The sequence below is a fragment of the Lepidochelys olivacea genome (genome assembly GCF_965140295.1).
Source record: "Lepidochelys olivacea isolate rLepOli2 genome assembly, chromosome: 23".
In the NCBI taxonomy this organism is placed as follows: Eukaryota; Metazoa; Chordata; order Testudines; family Cheloniidae; genus Lepidochelys; species Lepidochelys olivacea.
In genome coordinates, this window is record NC_140433.1 from 3,301,638 (window position 1) to 3,320,015 (window position 18,378).

Sequence of the window (18,378 nt, forward strand, 5' to 3'; positions counted from 1 at the left end):
CCTGTGGCGGCATTCCTCCGTAAACGCTCTCAGGAATTCGTCCTCTTCCGTCCTGGTCTGTTCGAACCAAGGGAGCTGCTGAAACTGAACAAGTGGTGTTGCTGGGTTTGGCTGTGGGTATCCCCATTGCTAATCTTGTCCTGGCACTTACTGTGGAGAGACAATCAATCCAGCATTCCTTGGCTTTCCTCAGTGCCCACGGGTCATGGCCATGCGATAGAGTTGGCATAACTGTGTGCAGTTCTGTAGGTCCTTAGCTTGGTATTGCGACGTCCCCACAGAGACTGCTGACGGGCATGAAACATGACAGCAGCTGCTGCCCCGACATGAGTGCCCGCATCTTTTTTGAGCACTGTCTTCCAGTGTTCTCAAGTATTGATGCTGTTGGCTGCTTGACGGCAATGGTAATCCTTCATATACAACACCATAAATGCCTGGCCTGCTGGGCCAGACAAATAATGGGTCTCTTCCCCACAGGGCCTTTGAGCAGAAGGTATTGGTGCAGGCGGAGAAGAATGTAGCTATTGAGAACTTGTTCAGCCGTTTTGAGGTTGGCCAGGGAAGGCCTACTTGAGATGGGGCAAAGGGCCAGGCATTTGGTCGGACTCAACTCTGTTCTTCATTGCCAGGGACCTCCTCTGAACCTTTCACCTCCGTTCCCCCAGCGCTCTACAAGACTGGGTCCATCTCTTCAGAGCACAGCCCTAGCTTGGCTGCCCTCTTAGTCAAATCTCTTTGCTGTGGTGAAAGAGTCTTCCTAGGCCCGCGGACTCTTGAGGAGCAGTTTCATCTTTCATCTGTATCCAAAACCGCTTTCCCTGGCAGCGTGGGACTCAAACTTATGCGGCTGGGGTTGCTTGGATGAGATTCAGCTGCTCTGGCTGGAGGCTTGCATGTCAGCCACTAGGCAACCATGCGCTCTGCATGAAAGACGCGACACAGTATAAATCTGTGTGCTGTGCAGGCAGAGGCTTGGAGCAAACTCCCGTGTATTGATCTTGCTGGGGAGCAGCTTTGAGGATGGCCTGCGGTGCTCTGGGGGTGATGGCGATGGTGTGGTGGGGGACGGGAGGTGGGTTGCCGCACTGCTCTGCAATAGATGCTTAAAAATAAACCCTGTTGTCATTCCGTGTGTGACACTGCCCTCGTAAATTACCCAGTGCTGTCAATCACCCCCCCCAATCTCTCTCTCTCACCACCCCCCCTCCTCCCCCACACACATACAGTTGCTGAAAGCAGGGCTGCGGTTCAGAGAGAGGGCAGGCAGGAGCTGCCTGTGAGAGCCATGAAGAGGACTGCAGCAGTGTGCAGTGAAGGCAGAAGGAGGGAGCAGGCATCTTCGCAGGACATGACTCCCATCACGCTGATCCGTTCCTTAAGTGCTTTTTGGATTCCAAGGCTATATAACCACTTGACTGGGGTCCTGGGGATGTGGTCTGGGTGACTAGAACTTATAACCTCTCCCTTTGCTTTGCCGCCGTTTCCGCACCATAGCAGAGGCAGGTACAGCCAGGACACATACAAGAAAAGACTGTACAGTCTACAAATAGTCTCAATTTTCTTTTGAGCCTCCTGATTTGAGGTGGCACCTTCTTACTTTTCTGGAGACCAAAGGATCATGGCAACCTGAGTCAGCCGCTGTGCAGGAACCTCAGGGTGTAGGACTCTGGTCTTACAGATCTCTAGATTCACAAGGGAAGGAAGTCCTCGGGGAGTGGCTAGAGCAAGGTCGGTGATTGGACACTCAAATATTCCTGGATTGAGGAGGAGGAAGTAGTTAAAAGTCAGGACACCGGTGTTCTGTTCCCCGGGTGCCCTTGGGCAAGCCTCTTCATTGCTCTGTGCCTCAGTTCCTAATCTAGAAAAAGGAGTGTGTTTTTCTTCCACCCATGTTCCATCATAGAATCATAGCATCTCAGGGTTGGAAGGGACCTCAGGAGGTCATCGAGTCCAACCCCCTGCTCAAAGCAGGACCAACCCCAACTAGACTGAGTTAGATTGTGAGCTGTTCGGGGCAGGGACTGTGTGACCACATGCACAAAGGGCCCCTGATCTCAGCTGAGGCCTGAAAGGACTGTTCTCCTACAATCGCAGCTTTCTTTAGGATTTAACTCATTAACGCCTGGACAGTGCCCTGATGAGTATTTGAGAGAGCGAGAGAGAGAAGCCAAGGAGTGTGCCACCCCCTAGCTAGGACCAAGCATTCCTTCCCACATCCCCACTCTTGCTTCGATCACGCCTGCTCCTGCCTCAGCAAACTCCCTCTCAGTATTATCAGTTTCTACTGCTGCCGTTCTTGTACGCAGCTTCTAACCTGGTTAATAAAGTCTTGGGGTGTCCGATGCCTCCGGTGCTGGGGGAGGGGCCTGGCCAGCCCATGCTGACTGGGGGCAGGAAGGGAAACGTATGCAGTGACTTGCACGCTCTGGCCTCAAAACCTTCCCTGTTTGAAAGGCTTTCCCGGGAGTTACTGGCATCAAGTGTGCTCACAAGGGTGTTACAAATGCAACAGCCCCTGCGTGCATTTCCAGTGATCCCAGAGGCCCTGGCACGGGCAGGTCTCTGGAGGATGTGGGCCGCCAAGTAATAAACGGCCTAAATTATTCCACCCCTCCTCTTACCTCTCTTAAATGGAGTCCTGCCGAGAGCCTGCTGCAGCTGGATGTCGGCCAGGCCCCCCTTGGAGGAGAGAGCCCCTCCCTCTGCACATTTTGTTAATCGGCATGTTGGTAGCAAAACCAGGGCCCCTCCACCGAGACGTGAGCCAAGGCCCTCAAATGAAATCCCCCCAAGCCTGCTGGGGCTCCAGCCCTGAGGCGAAGCGGCCCTCGGATCTTCCCTAACGAGTTGGGGATTCCTCTGGTAGAAGGGTCCTTGACCTCGCTGGGAGTCTTGCCCCGCAGCCTTGAGGCCCTGTGTCGTGCAGCGTGTCTTCCTGCATGCATGCAGGGTTTCGTGCAGTACAGAGATGGGGTGGGGGAAACAGGGGCATAGGCCAGGGAGAAAGGAGTTGTGTCCTTAGCTGAGATTTCAGATGGGGCGGAGAGATACAGGAAGGCTGCTCTTGGTAGCTGCTGCTGCAAGGAGGAAAACTCTTGTGGCGAGGGGTTGGGCTGCATGGGGCTGGTGAAGCAGCTGCCTGTAGGTAAGCAGAGTTGGAGATGGGCAGAGAGAAGGCTGAGCTGGAGCTTTGCAAAGGAGGGAGAACAGCTTGGCACAGGGCAGCCCAGGGTGTTGGCGGTGGAGGTGTTTTGTGCTCCCTGGGATGCAGGAGAGTGAAGAAGTGTAAACCAGCAACGGGAGGGAGGGGCGAGGCTTGGCTCTCTGCCAAGTGGCTTAAAACTCAATTGCCAGGAGGCTTTATAATCTGTGATCCCAAGAATTCTGGCCGTGGGGGCGTCTGGTGACTACAGTCCAAAGTGACTCTGCTTCTGGCCTGTAGTAGCAATTCTTCGCATTCCTCTACCCCCTTCCCTCTGAGGGTCATCCAGGGCTGTGCAAATAGCTTCATAGCGCCCCCTCTTTAACAAGGTGAGAGGATCGCCATCCTCTAGACACCAGCTCTCTTGCACGGGGCACGCCGCGGCTTTGAGCAGAACCCAGGGGTCCTGACTTGAGGCCCCTGCCGTAGCCACAAACTGCGCCACCCTCTCGGCACGCCAGGCTGGGGGACCTGAAAGCAACTGCAAGTAACGAGCAGAGATGCAACTGCTTTGCTCCGGCTTCTGCATTCCGCTTCAGCTCTTCTCCCGCACGGTAGCCGCTGCTGATTGCAAGCCCTCGACGCTGCACATGGGATTCGGGCACCAGATGAGCCGTTGTGGAGATGGTTCTGACCTGAGCTTGGACGCGACTGGCAGTTGTATGAAGGCTGTCTCTATTACAGACCCTGCTCGCCTCTTTGGCCGCATGGGTGGAGTTTCTCTCGCCTCCGCCCTCTTTCTTTCCCTAACTAGCTTCCTGGCGGGGCCATGACGGGTCCCCCTGCTGTAGCCACGAGCGGGGTGGTTTTGTTTGGGATGACCGAAGGTTCGGTTGTACTTGCACCTGCCCAGGGCCGGGTTGTGCTAGACACCTCATGCAGAAGTATCTACAGCCCCGGCCACAAATTGCTGACGGATCCAGGGATCTTTTATCCTTTCTGCTGTAGAAGGTCGGGGCTCTGACCTGCTACCTCCCACAAGCCTGCTGTCACGTACGCCTCTGCTTGCTGCACCTCGAGCCAGACCTATGGCACCATCTGCTCTTTCAGCCCGGGGCTCACGCACAGCTCTGCCTCCAGGCCCGATCTGCTCCGCCCTAGGGCGGCTCAACCAAATGTCACTTGTCCTGAGTTACGTGGGGTCTGCGGGTGGTTGTGGCGACATTTTCGATGTGCACCGGCCAGTTCGTTTTGTCAGCAAACTACAAACCCGCTCAGATTGGGCCGAGGCACGGGTTGCGGTTTTGTAATTGCTGCGTGTCCCTGCGTGATCAGACAGGCGAGCAAGGCCTTCTGTTTCGTAACTGTGGGGTGCACAGAAACCTGCAGCCCATGCGAAGCGTCTGCCTCGCCTGGCTGGAGTTGGTAAGGCAGGGCAGCCAGGTGAGACCGGGAGGACTGAGCCATCATCAGACACAGGTGGAGGTGGGGAAAAGTCACGTCCTGCATAAATGGGCAGAGATCACGGCATTTAGATAAAACACGTTCTCATTGGAGGTGGGGTTGGGAGTGTTAAACTCCTCAGGCTTTTCTAACCTGCAGAGAAAAGACAGCAGTCATCGTTGCAAGGAAGGATGTAAAATCCCCCAGCCTAGCGGCTGACTGGCTCAGAGGCAGGCTCAGATCTGTCCCGGGTTAGCAGCGAGCTCTGCGGTGACTCCTGTCTGAGATGAGCTGGTGGGGATCTCCTCTCAGGCCATAGCAGGCACCATGCCCATGAGCAGTGCCTTTGCTGGCATAGCAGAGAGGCCAGGGGGATAGGACTGGAGGCTGTGCAGGTTGAGGGTGCGTGGAGGCGTGTGCTTGAACTGGTAGACGTTAAGAACCTGCCCCTCGTTTGTCCCTGTTGGTGTGTCTCGCAGTTGAGCCGTGTAGCTGCCACCATGCGCGTGTCATGTTCACCACCAGTCGTTTCATTTTCCTTTTTTTTTCTTTTCTGTGTGTCTGTGTTTGTTTTTTTTTTCCCCCCCCCCCATCCCATGTCCTGCGTGAAGACCATCGTGCGGGGAAACAAAACCGCCAAGGACGGCTCCCTGACCTGGCTGCTGGATGAGTTTGAGAACATGTCGGTGTCCCGCTCCAACTCGCTGCGCCGGGACAGTCCCCCCTTCCAGCCCCGCCGTGACCAGCTCTTCCATGAGAACGGCCTCAACGAGGGGCCGGCCAAAGCCCGGCCCCTCGAGGACAGGAATAAGGACCACAAGGAGAGGAGTCGCCACGAAGCCAGGAACGAGCTGGATCGGGACAGGGAGAGGAAACGGGACAGGGAGGAGACCCGGGCCCACCCACAGCAACCCCGAGGGCAGGAGCCCAGCGGCAAATCCACCAAGCACTCTGGTGGCAGGCCGCCCCCTCCTGAGTACCACAAGCCTGCTAAGGAGGGCAGGCCCAGAGCCCATGACCGGGATGGGAGGCGGGACTACCCGGTGGAGAGGGACTACAGCGAGCCGGCCGACCGTGTGGTCAGGAGGGATCGCCACGACTCCTCCGACAAGAGACCCAAGTCCACGTACACCGGGGAGAAAAGCCCGCAATCCCCGCGGGACAAACGCCCGCTCTCCGGGCCCAATATCCGGACTCCAAACATCCCCGTCTCCGAAGGGGTGATGAAGACAGCTCAGCAGACCGGCCGGCCTTTTAATACGTATCCACGAGCTGAGACTGACCCTGTCAGGGGCACAGGTTCTCAGGTAAAGGTTCCCCCACCCCTCAGGTCACGATCCAGGTTAGGACTCGGTCTCCTAGGTAAGAACTGAGTCCTCCTGACTATCCAGCAGCTAAGGCTGAGCCGTGTTCGGGCTCGGTTGACTCCCAACCTACCAACAGTGTCCCCAGAGCAGATGCACACCCCCCAGGCAAAGCACCCCTCCTGCTTTGCTTCCGAAGTTAATCCTCCGCTAAGCGGCTTCTTCCATGAGGTATATCCACTCTCGATCGATTTAAGGCCTATCGAAGCGGGTGTTTCTGGCAGCCTGCCAGAGTGGGTGGCGGGATGGTTTGGTGGCCACCTTCCGGCTTGTCTGGACACTTCTGTGCATCGTGGCGTTAAACCTCTAGTGTGCAGCGAAGATGGTTCGTTCCTCTCTAACAGCTGCATGCTCTGCGGCCCATGCTGCCTCCTGCAGGAACCGGTTCCCTGAGCCGCTGCCTCTGAGCCCTGTAGCAAGCCGATGCCACCGCTAGACCGGTCTCCTTCAGCAGCTGCATGCTCTGCATCACCACTGCATTGGCTCCCTGTCCTCCTCCTAGCAAGCCTCGCACTGCCGTACCGCGGACGCAGCTTTGCTCCCTGCACTGTCTCCTGGAACAGCACCTGTCTCCTCTACACCCGCTGCGTTCTCGGTAGCTCTCCCGCGCTGCGCACTCCTTCAGCAGCCGCGCGCTCTTGCCCCTTTCCTGCTGCAGCCGCGCTCCCCGTAGCAATCCTGCACCATCACTGCTCTCTCCTTCCAGCGGTAGCACCCTTAGGAATGCCAACGGATGCTTGAGGCCTCTCTCGCAAGGCCCTGTCCAGTAGAAACACCTGTAGATGCTGTCTGGATGTCTGGGGTTTTTTTTGTTTTTTTTCCTTTCTTCGTACCTATTCCCTCTCCTCACAGCCATCCCAATGCAGATCTCCTCTCTCTTTTCTCTCTGTCTCTCTCATTCAGCAATCCGTAAACTCTAATCACTGCCGTCTCTCTTCAGACAGTCTCAGCAGGGCTTCTCTGGTAACCCCATGGGAGGATGCCACCCTGACGTCTTTTTCCTCTTCCTCCCTGCAGCCTATTGGTAGGGAAGATTTCGGAGTGGGAAGCGGCTTTTGCTCTGTGCAAAGGCAGTCAGCGATCAGAGAGCCTGGGGTCGATGTTACATCTCCCGGCCTCTCTGTTTTACGTTCAGCTGCTGATGTGCTGTTTCTTTTCTCCCCCCGACCTCCTTCCAGGCAGAACCCAGGTCTGCGAGGCCCCAGGAAATGGCGTCCAATGGGCCAGTAAGCGCGAGCAGTAGCTCCTCCAGGGTCCACCAGCCAGGCCAGCCGAGGTCCAAAAACCCAGAGCCGCCCCAGCCGGGACTCTCCCCGCACGCATCAGAGCCCCACTTAACTCGCATCCCCCAGTCAAACCCCCAGCCATCTTATTCCCAGCAGCCCCAGCCGCTTCCACCGCCTCCCCCCACCACAGTGTCCCAGCAGCCCCGCTCCCCACAGCGCGAGCCCCAGCGGGTCTCCCACGAACAGTTCCGAGCCGCCCTGCAGATGGTGGTTGACCCGGGCGACCCCCGGACCTACCTGGACAACTTCATTAAAATCGGCGAAGGCTCCACGGGCATCGTCTGCATCGCCACGGTCAAGAGCACAGGGAAGCTGGTGGCTGTGAAGAAAATGGACCTGCGGAAGCAGCAAAGACGTGAGCTGCTGTTTAATGAGGTAGGTGGCATGTCTAACACACGTGAGCCTCTCCAGGGAGAGCGAGTGGCTACTTACCCCTCCAAGACAGTCGCCTGTGTGGGAGCCCCACTTCTTCAGAGCCCTGCCTTACGGACAGGGGATGCTGGGGACCGCAGTCCCCGTTGGGCCAGAGAGCGCGCTGGCGGCATGGGACGTGCAGTCAGCGCCACTCATTGGGGTGCAAGCTTGGAACCCTAAAGGGGAGCATGCCCCAAGGGGAGCAGTCCATTCGGTTGGTTCTGTCATGCTGTCCCCTGGGTGGAAAGTGTCTGGATTTGGGGGGGATGTTTTGGAACTTCCCATACACCTGTGCATTGCTATATGTTGGAGAAGGAATTCGCACTTCGTTTCTGAGGGAGCTCGTTCCGCAGCCTCAGACCAGCCCCCAAAGCGGCCTCGTCTCCTGGATAGATGAGCTTTACCCTTATTGCAGAAAGTTTTCATGGTGCCATAGGGGTGTCGCTGCTGACTGCGATCTTCATCGCAGAGTTTTAGTCTTGTCTTCTAGATATCCTGGGCCCAGGACCTTGAAGATAAAGGTCTTTGGCCAACTCAAGATGCAGACAGGCGTTCAGCAGGGTTTTCAGAAGCACCTGAATGAGTTAGGTGCCTGAACCTGCTTAGATGATTTTGAAAAATCTCACTCAGCGCCCATCTGCATCTTTAGGTGCGTAAATTCCTTCACAGAGCCGGCCCTTGGGCTCCCAATTCCCAATGAAAGTTGATGAGACTGGACTCGCAAGAAATCAGTTCTGAAAATCGACGTAGGCTCCCCAGTTACATAGGTGCTCCTGGTCCCCATTAGCCTCATTCCTCCCCAGTCGCCGAACCAGCAACGCCCAGTCCTCTGGGGACAACCATCCCAGTAAGCGTTCCTTGTTCCCTCTCCCTCTGTGGCTTCCATTGTCCACCTGGCAAATGCCACAGCGATGCAGTCTCCTTGTAGAGCGAGTGCCACCCCAGCTGATCTCTAGCTAGGCCTAGGGTGGCTTTTCTGGTGGGGTGAACCCTGCCTTTTAGGGAACCACATTCAAGTCAGGTTTATTTTCTCCTCCTTTCTAAAAAGGCTTTTCCTCTGTACGTTACGGGGCTGCAGCCACGTTTGCATTGCCGGCTGTTAAAACCCACAGCCCTGTTCCTCTGCCGGTGCCGGCCATAATGCCCCACTCTGCACCCTGCTTTTCAGGTGGTGATTATGAGGGACTACCAGCACGAGAACGTGGTGGAGATGTACAACAGCTACCTGGTGGGGGACGAGCTGTGGGTGGTGATGGAGTTCCTCGAAGGCGGAGCTCTGACGGATATCGTAACGCACACCAGGTACGATGGGGGTGGTAAATCCTGCCCTGGGGCCTCGCGCTTGGGCCAGCTGACCCCTCTGATCCCAGCCTCTGAAGCGAGGTCGGCAGCGGGCGTGGAAGTCATAGGTAGAAAAGGAGCACTAAAAATGCCAAGGGGTGAGAGAGTGTCTCAGGCTCCAGGCCCGTGCCTGGCAGTGCAGAGGCCAGGGCAGCCAGGCCAGTGGATCTCAGTAGCTCCAGCTCAGGAGTGTGACAAGCCGGAGGGCAGGAGAGGGGAGCCCTGGGAACAGGCAGCTCAGAAGGGAGCTGGAGGGGTTAGGTTATATTTGTGGGTATCTCTCCGCCGCAGAGCTAACTCGGGTGCTGCCCCAACCCCTCGCTCCCGCCCACACGCGACCCTCTCACCTGAGTTCAGTGGTGCTTTAAACCCCGGCTAGCTGGCCCATGCGGACCCGAGTGAGGCTTTCATGCAGGCTGGTAACCTGTGCACTTTGCAGTGAGGACGCAGGCTAAACCACCGAGCGCGGATAATCCTCCAGTGCCTACCCACAATTCTCTCTGTGCGCCCAGGACAGACACATTCACTGGGAAAGAGGCCTAGAGTGGCTCACCTTCCTGCAGCACAGAGACCCATGCGATGTGCCCCCAGAAGTCCTGGCGATGCTCCTGGCGGGGGAAGCGCGGAACCTGTGACTGGCTGCACTAACCCGAGTGTGGCTAGCCCAGAGATGCAGACCCATATCCCTCTGCAGGGATGACCCACCCAAAGAGATTAGCGGCACTCCCAGACAGGCTACGTCTACACTGCACAATCAGCTCGGATGATTGGCCTGGACTCCCTGGGTCTCAGCACGGCCCGCGTGTGAGCAGCCACTCTGCAGAGCCTTGCCCGAGTTGCTGTCTCTCTGCGCTGTCTGAGGATCCAGCCCATGGGTCTCTGGGAAATACTCCTGGTGTCTCAGCACAGTCTGTTGTGGGAGAACTTGTCTCTCCTTCCGAGGAATTGTGGGAAGGGTGTTGGAGGGTTATCAGGGCGCCAGTGATTTAGCCGGTGTCCTCACCTTAGAGTGCGTGGTTCCAGCCTAAAATCTAGGGACAGAACCCAGGAATCCTGACTCCCCAACCCCCACTCGAGCTGGGGACAGAATCCAGCAGACCTGACTCCCAGCCATGCTGCTGGGTCAGCTAGCTGGGCTTAAAACCCCTCCAAACCCAGACCAGGGGTCTTCCTGTGTAGATGGTAGGGCGAGAGCCCAGGTTAAGTGTGGAGCATAGCTGTACCCCAGAGGTGAGTCTGGGGGTGCAGACATATCCTGTTCTAGGAGCGGGGTGGGGACCCACCCACAGGGGGGCTGCAGAGTAGCTCTCAGAGTTGCTTGTCTGTCTGACACACACACACCCATTGTGTGCGGGTCTTCCTTGTTGGTCCACAGTTCTCTGCGAGCCCACTGCGTTCATATAGTGATTCTAGCTGGGTGTATCTGCTAAAGGCAGGCTGGGGCTTTCCATCCCGGCTCTGCCAGACTCTGTGTGACCTTGAGCAAGTCCTTCCTCAGTTTTCCCCATCTATGAAGTGGTGATAATACTTCCCCCACCTAGGGTGGGTCTGAGGCGAAATGAGAGCTGGCAAAGCACTTCCCACCGGTCTGATGCTGGGCATTACACCGGGGCAGTTCCCCCTGTTACTGCAGAGCATGAGGAGGCGGGCTGCTTGTCAGTGCTCTGAACCTCTCCCTGCTTCTAGGATGAACGAAGAGCAGATCGCCGCCGTCTGCCTGGCTGTCCTGAAAGCACTTTCTGTCCTCCATGCCCAAGGGGTGATTCACCGAGACATCAAGAGCGACTCCATCCTGCTCACCCATGAAGGCAAGGTAAGTGAGACTCCCCCAGCTGCCTTAGGTCTGGTGGGGGCCTGTGGGCTGATAAACCTTCTTGGGCTGCGGTAACAGAGGATTTCTGCACCGCATGGGGCTGGGTGAACCGGCTGTGCCCTCTCCTGTGGGGACAGCGACACCTAGAGGGCGCATTTTGATATCTCCGCATCCGATAAATCGCTGCGTAAAGATAACAAGGAGTCCGGTGGCACCTTAAAGACTAACCGATTTATTTGGGCATGAGCTTTTGTGGGTGAAAAGCCCACTTCTTCAGATGCGTGGATTAAAAATGACAGATGCGGGCATAAATATACTGATACGTGAAGAGAAGGGAGTTACATTACAAGTAGGGTGACCAGACAGCAAGTGTGAAAAATCGGGACTGGGGTGGGGGGTGATAGGAGCCTATATAAGACAAAGCCCCAAATATTGGGACTGTCCCTATAAAATCAGGACATGTAGTCACCCTAATTACAGGTGGAGAACCAGTGTGGACAGGGCCAATTCAATCAGGGTGGATGTGGTCCACTCCCAATAGTTGATGAGGAGGTGTCCATACCAAGAGAGGGAAAATTGCTTTTGTAGTTAGCCAGCCACTCCCAGTCCCTATTCAAGCCCAAATGAATGGTGTTAAATTTGCAAATGAACTGTAGCTCTGCAGTGTCTCTTTGAGGTCTGGTTTTGAAGTTTGTTGTTGAAGGATGGCTTCTTTTAAATCTGTTCTAGAGCGTCCAGGGAGATGGAAGTGTTCTCCTGCTGGCTGTTGTATGTTACCATTCCTGACATCTGATTTGTGTCCATTTATTCTTTTGCATAGAGACTGTCCGGTTTGGCCAATGTACATAGCAGAGGGGCATTGCTGGCACGTGATGGCATATATCACAGTAGTAGACATGCAGGTGAATGAGCCTCTGATGGTGTGGCTGATGTGGTTGGGTCATCTGATAGTGTCTCTAGAGTAGATATGGGGACAGAATGGGCAATGGGGTTTGTTACAGGGATTGGTTCCTGGGTTAGTGTTTCTGTGGTGTGTAGTTGCTGGTGAGTATTCGCTTCAGGTTGGGGGGCTGTCTGTAAGCGAGGACTGGCCGGTCTCCCAAGGTCTGAGAGTGAGGGTTCGTTTTCCAGGATAGGTTGTAGATCGTTGATGATGTGCTGGAGAGGTTTTAGCTGGGGGCTGTACATGATGGCCAGTGGTGGTCTGTTGAGCCTGTCCTGTTGTAGGTGACTTCTGGTACCCGTCTCGCTATGTCAATTTGTTTCCTCACTTCCCCAGGTGGGTATTGTAGTTTTAAGAATGCTTGACAAAGATCTTGTAAGTGTTCGTCTCTCTCTGAGGGATTGGAGCAAATGCGGTCGTAACTTAGGGCTTGGCTGTAGACAACAGATCGCGTGATGTGTCCTGGATGGAAGCTGGAGGGATGTAGATAAGTATAACGGTTAGTAGGTTTCCGGTATAGGGTGGTGGTTATGTGACAATCATTTATTTGCACGGTAGTGTCCAGGAAGTGGCTCTCTTGAGTGGACTGGTCCAGACTGAGGTTGATAGTGGGGTGGAAGTTGTTGAAACCCCGGTGGAATTCCTCAAGGGTCTCCTTCATCCTCTGGACCCACGAGAAGAGGTCATCAGTGTTGCACAAGTAGAGGAGGGGCACTAGGGAACAAGAGCCGAGGAAGCGTTGTTCTAAGTCCTGCCATAAAAATGTTGGCCTACTGTGGGGCCATGCGGGTACCCATAGCAGTGCCGCTGACTTGAAGGTAGAAGTTGTCCCCAAATGTGAAATAGTTGTGGGTGAGGACAAAGTCACAAAGCTCAGCCACCAGGTGTGCGTGGCCTCATCAGGGACACCATCCCAGGGTTCTTGCCATTGGCTGTGGCTCCCTCCACTGCTGTGCTAGCATGAGGCACAACTTGAGCGTTGCCCTGAACCTGACTCCCAAAAATCTCTAGCTTGGGTTAAGTGGTGCTGTAAGCTGGCCCGTCAGAGGGGGGTGGTTCGTGCCGGAGCGGTGCAGACACTGGAGTTTCAAGGGGGAATAATGGCGGGGAGATGCAGCAGCTCACCCGAGAACAACTCCGCTGCCAATCCCATCGCTGTGCGTCGCTGGAACGGTGTTACGCGGTCTAGCCACGCTCACTAGAACTAGCTAGACTGCGGCGGCTCAGGGGTAGTGATGGTTAGAGTGCAGACAAGCCCATATCAATGTGCTAACTCGTGTGAGAACTCCACGCTGTCCTGTCGTCACTAGGGGCTTGGCTCCCCTCCACTGCTACACCGACAGGAGACCTTCTCCCGTCACTGTGGTTAAGTCGCCTCCCCGAGAGGCAGTAGCTATGTCTCCTGTCATCACAGCACTGTCTACACTGGGGGTTAGGTCGGTATAACTCCGTCGCTCAAGGGTCTGGATTTCTCCAAATTCTGTTTTGGTTTTTTTTACAACCTCCATTCCTATTGATGTAGAATATGCTTTTTCCTTTGTGTGTGGAAGACGAGGGGAGCGGGCTGTGCAGGGGAAACCATGAAAGTGACTGGGCCCTGCAAACAAATGTGGGGTGGGGGGGAAAGCAGTTTTTTCTCTAATCTGGTTCAGTTACCATCCTTTTATAAGTGGTTGTAAAAAGTAGGTTAAAAAAACCCTTCGGCTAGTGTAAGCTGATTGTGTCCCCTTTAAAGCAGAACAAAAAAGCTCTTTTTTTTTTTTTTTCAAATTTACATCTTCAGAGGGTGGTAGAAATGTGAGCTAAATGTCCGACTGGTAATGGAATATCCATGTTTTTCTCTTTAAATAACAGTTCCATTTTAAAATTGTTCATCTTTTTAATGTCCTACCAGGACCAAAGTAATTGGCTCTTTTTCCCTTCAGTGGCTCATGATTCTAAGCCCCTAGAGCCAGGCTCTGTCCTAGGTCTTAACAGCCTGGTTACAAGTCTTAAGTTCACCCTTCCTTCAGAACCTAACCCAATCCACGAGAGCTAGAAATGATTGTGTAATGAAACAAAGCAGTCTCTATTTCAATATGGCATGAGTCTTGGCCTATCCATGCCTCTCTGGGCAGTCCATTCGATTCACCAGGCACCCCTTTGGATACAAATCTGACTTCCTCACAAGCGAATCATATGGAAGCGGCTTCAGTCCCTCGTGCAGATTTGCATTTGGCGTGCTTTAAATAAGAAAAGTCTGATTGATCTTTCCTTTGGCTCCATTTTCCGTCTGACTGTGCAAATCCGCCTCATTTCCCAGGGTGTTTGCCATCTAGGCCCAACAGATGCCGTTCAATAGTGGGTTTTGAAATCTCAATAATTCCCTGTGTCTCTTCCCCCCCCTCCATCCCTTTCATCCAGAAGGCCCAGACCTATTATACCCTGGCTATAATGGATTAATTGCCTGCCAAGCTTACTTTTGAATCTGAGCCATTTTGGGGTTATGCCGATGTGAACAGGGGTGTTTTGTTTACACTGATAAACTCCTGTGAGACTTTTACAATCCCCATACTCAGAAATGTAAGTCTTGTCCTTTGGAGACTGAGATCACAGCGGGTGGAGGCTGGGGAGGAATTGTGTACTTAAAAACTAAACAACTTTGCAAACCAGAGTTGATCACAGGAATGTTGAGCAGCTTAGACAATTTTTAGAATTAAACTTTATATTCATCTGCGTGGCTTCTTAATGGTTATCACTTCAATTGCATTTTTGGTCCCTCTTTCTTGCTGGGGATCAGGGATTGCTGGCTGTGGTGTGGCAGGCTGGTATAGCGGCTGCCAGCAGTTTTCCCTGTGCTAACCCTCTTCCTTTCCTCTCTCCCTAGGTGAAGCTCTCTGATTTTGGGTTTTGCGCGCAAGTGAACAAAGAGGTCCCACGGCGGAAGTCGCTGGTGGGAACCCCCTACTGGATGGCACCAGAGCTCATCTCCCGACTACCTTATGGACCAGAGGTAAGGTTAGAGGGGCAGGGCCCCAGAATCCATGGGGGAAGTTCATCCTGGCCCCTTCCTGAGAAGGCTCATTGAGGGCTAAGGGAGGCCGCTGCTAGAGAAGGGAGCTGGGAGGGTAGCGATGGGAAATGGAAATGATGGGAGTGTCAGGGAAACGAAGTGTCAGGGAAATGATGGAGTGTCAGGGCCTGGGCGATCCCTAGTTTAGTGCCTGGGTAATAACCTGGCACCCCATGCTTCTCTCTCTCCTGCCCCCCCACCCCCCAATTGGGGATACAAACAGGGGCCTCAACACAGCCATGAGCGCTCCGATCCACCTTTTGACCCTGCAGGGAGATGAATAGATGGTAAAACCCCAGCAATGCGAAACCCTAGAGGCTGCAGGATGGAAAGGTGGATGCAGCCTTTAGCTTCCTAGGCCGCGGGGTAGGGGAGCAAGTTCCCAGCACCTCGTGTGGAATGAGCTGGTAGGAGCCTGTCCACATCCCACTGACGCTAACTGGTCCTTGGATCAGCAGCCCCGTGAGGATGCTGGTGGGTCACTGGGTCGCCCGTGGGGCAGAATTCGGTTGGTCTTGCTCTATAATTTTGATGATGATTGCCGTTTGTGTGCTTTTTCCCCCAATTTTTGTAGACCTAAAGGTTCACAGTTGTGGGAGAGGTTCAGAAAAGGGGGGGGGGAGGGGGACAATTAATTATTTAATGACTGTAGAGGTTCAGATTTGAAAAGTTAAAAGCTTTGTAGCTATTAACCTGCAAATTGTCAGCATCACCTGTCAAAATCGGCAAAGTAAATAGCCTTAAACCAAACTCTCTCCTACGTTCATGCCTGCCTGTAAATTTCAATTATCTGTGGAAATGGTTTCCCTTGGTTTGTGTGTGTGTGCAGTGAAATTGACGGTTATACCCTAAAGGGAGGGTGGATGGGTGTGTTTTTTCTCTCCGTGCTCCCAAACCCCGGGGGCTTCTCTTGACTAGGAAAAGCTGATCACGTAAGGCGAAGTTAAATCCGATGTGCTGACTCAACCTGCCAGAAACTCTCTCACTTTTCCAAGGCAGGACAAACCCTGCAGAGGCTTCCTGTCTGGTGGCCAGTTATTCCCGTAGCAGTGAAATCCGTTTGACTGTTCACGTCTGCTTCTGGCACGTCTGTAGCAACAAAGGCCACTGGGTGGCACTGTGTATAAAGGCAAACTAGCCAGAAGTGCATTTGCGTCCTAAAAAGGAAAGTGTTTTACTCTAAGGTGCGAACGCAGAATTTGGTCCCTTTCTTTGGAAGACTCACCTGCTTGCTTTCAATTCATGGCATTCGTTCCTGGTTCCTGTGCATCTTTAGAAATGTCTGTGTAGTAATAAAGCACTAGACACGCTTACGGCCCTGCTAATCAAGGGGCAGACTGGTGGAGGTGGGGTTTGGGATTCCTGCGGTGACAGATTTAGAAACACACCAGTCATCTGGTGTAGCAGGCCAGGCTCTGGGTTTCTACACCAGATGACTGGTGTTTCTAACATGCAGCTGCCGTCTTGGTCAGATCCAGACTCCAGGCTGCCTTGCCTGGGGGAGTGTGGCCTAATCGCTCTTTCAGTGAGACCCTGTGGTGCTTTTCACCTCTGGCGAAGGTACCGGTCTTTCTGATTTTAAATAGGACACTGATGTGCTGCCCAGGGAGCGTTGTCTAGCAGACTGGGCTGGGAGCTATTCCTGGACTGGGCAGGCCACTTCCCTTTCTGTGCTTCCGTTTCCCCTCCCCATCCTTTGTCTATTTACGCTGTCAGCTCTGGGGGCAGAGACTGTCCATCACTCTGCATCTTGTAGTGCCCAGCCCAATGGGGCAGGTCTGGGTGTACAGCAGCCCCCCATCATTCCATCACCAGTCGCTGTCCCTTCGCTTCCCTTTCGCCCATCTCTTCTCTCTTTGCAGGTGGATATCTGGTCCCTCGGAGTGATGGTGATCGAAATGGTGGATGGAGAGCCCCCTTATTTTAATGAGCCCCCCTTAAAGGCAATGAAGATGATCCGGGACAACCTGCCCCCCAAACTTAAAAATGTGCACAAGGTAAAGAATGTGTGGGTCATCTCCTCCTCTCCGGAGTTAAGTAGGGTCAGGAACCTGGATGGGGGAGACCCACAGATGTGTTCCGCAGTGCATGGGCCTGGTTCTCCCTCATAAAGGCTTCCTAGGGGTGGCTAGTCAAACTGCTCCTAACTCTTTAGCAAGCCAGCTGAAGTCCTGGTGAACCGGGTTCCTTTGTATCTGTTTTTTTTTTTGCTCTCTTTCACTTGCTCACTCACTCATTGGGGTGGGACGTTCCATACACAACAGCCCTGAGGATGTTGATGTTTCACGGTGACTCTCTCAAGTCCGGGAATGAGACATGGATGTAGGTCCAGTCCCATGTTCGTATGCGCCCTGGGTGAGATTGTCGAGAGCCTAAGGGAGGCAGCAGAACTGAGTGGACAGAGCACAGGAGTGGAACGCAGGACTTCTGAGGCCGATTCCCAGCTCTGCCACTGCCCTGCCAAATGGCCCTGGGCAAGTCCCTTCCCTCCCTGTTAGATTTCATGAAGCTGTCAGTGCGGGGTAGGTGTGGAACAGGATAATGGCAGGACCTGCAGACATGTAGCTTTTAAAACCCTTTGTCTGCATTGCGAGAGAGAATATGCAACTCGGACATGAGTTGTCCATATATGTTGTGTACGTGTACGTGTGCGCTCGCACGCCTGCTGTTGGCTCTCCAAGTGAGTGCATGGGTGAGCCATTGCCGCGTTGTGCTTCAGTTTCCCCTCCCACCCATTATCCATTCTGAGCTCTTTGAAGCAGGGACTTCTTGCACGCACACAAGGGAGCCGTTAGTACGTGATCTTCTGCTGAAGGGCTTCCCTTGGTCGTGACCACAGTCGGGGGCTGAGCTCAACGGGCTTTTGCGACCTGTAGTTTTCAGCATGCTGAACCACACAACCTCCACTTTCTCACAGTGATTGTGCGGCTTTTGCACCGAGCGAGGAGTTAACAGCAACCACCCCTTTTACAGACTCGCTTCTGGCCCGGGGGAGAGCGCTGTGCCCAGGCGAGCCGAGGCCAAAAGCTTTCTGCGTTCTGGTCTCCACCAGGGAACCCTGCCTCCGTGTCCTCCGGCCCCCTCTGGGGGTGGGGGTGGGGGGAGCGCACAGATGGTATAAAACCCTCAGAGAGGAGTCACATGTTAGCATGGGTCTCTGGGTGCGTGGGCGGCGGGGGGGCCTCGCATGCAAACAGGTTTGATGTCTGGGGATGGATTGCTCTGGGGATAGGGAGGTGTCTTCCAGGATCTGTAACGTGTTATCTGTGACTCATTGCCAACCGCCCTGTTCCTCGTCTGACTTCAGAGGCCAGATGACTTGGCACTTAAGGCCTGGGGTGAAATGGGGCGAGCTCAAAAGACTTCTCTCTCACTGCTTTTCCTCTATGCCCGGTGGATGGAGGTTGTGCCAGTCCATAGCTCCCCCTCCTTCCCTTCCCCACCTCCAGACCATCCAGTTCCTGCCTGCTGCAGGATCCGGGTGGGTGGCCGACTCAGGGGAGCCTAGGGCTGTTGTCATGCTCCTCCGGCAGTGGCTTCTCTAGTTCCCAGTGGCACTCACTCTTCTCAGCCCCTGACT

The 18,378-nt window shown here is 54.4% G+C and overlaps 1 protein-coding gene across 4 annotated transcripts in view; it reads left to right on the forward strand.

Annotated features, from left to right (window-relative positions):
- PAK4 (p21 (RAC1) activated kinase 4) overlaps nt 1-18,378 on the forward strand; it is an 89,655-nt gene that overhangs the window by 70,755 nt on the left and 522 nt on the right. For all 4 annotated transcript variants that reach the window (XM_084612768.1, XM_084612770.1, XM_084612769.1 and 1 more), the window contains exons 3-8: nt 5,197-5,892; nt 7,128-7,610; nt 8,818-8,951; nt 10,677-10,803; nt 14,613-14,738; nt 16,661-16,795. In XM_084612768.1, coding sequence (XP_084468894.1) covers nt 5,197-5,892; nt 7,128-7,610; nt 8,818-8,951; nt 10,677-10,803; nt 14,613-14,738; nt 16,661-16,795 — 1,701 coding nt within the window. The remainder of the gene's footprint in view (nt 1-5,196; nt 5,893-7,127; nt 7,611-8,817; nt 8,952-10,676; nt 10,804-14,612; nt 14,739-16,660; nt 16,796-18,378) is intronic.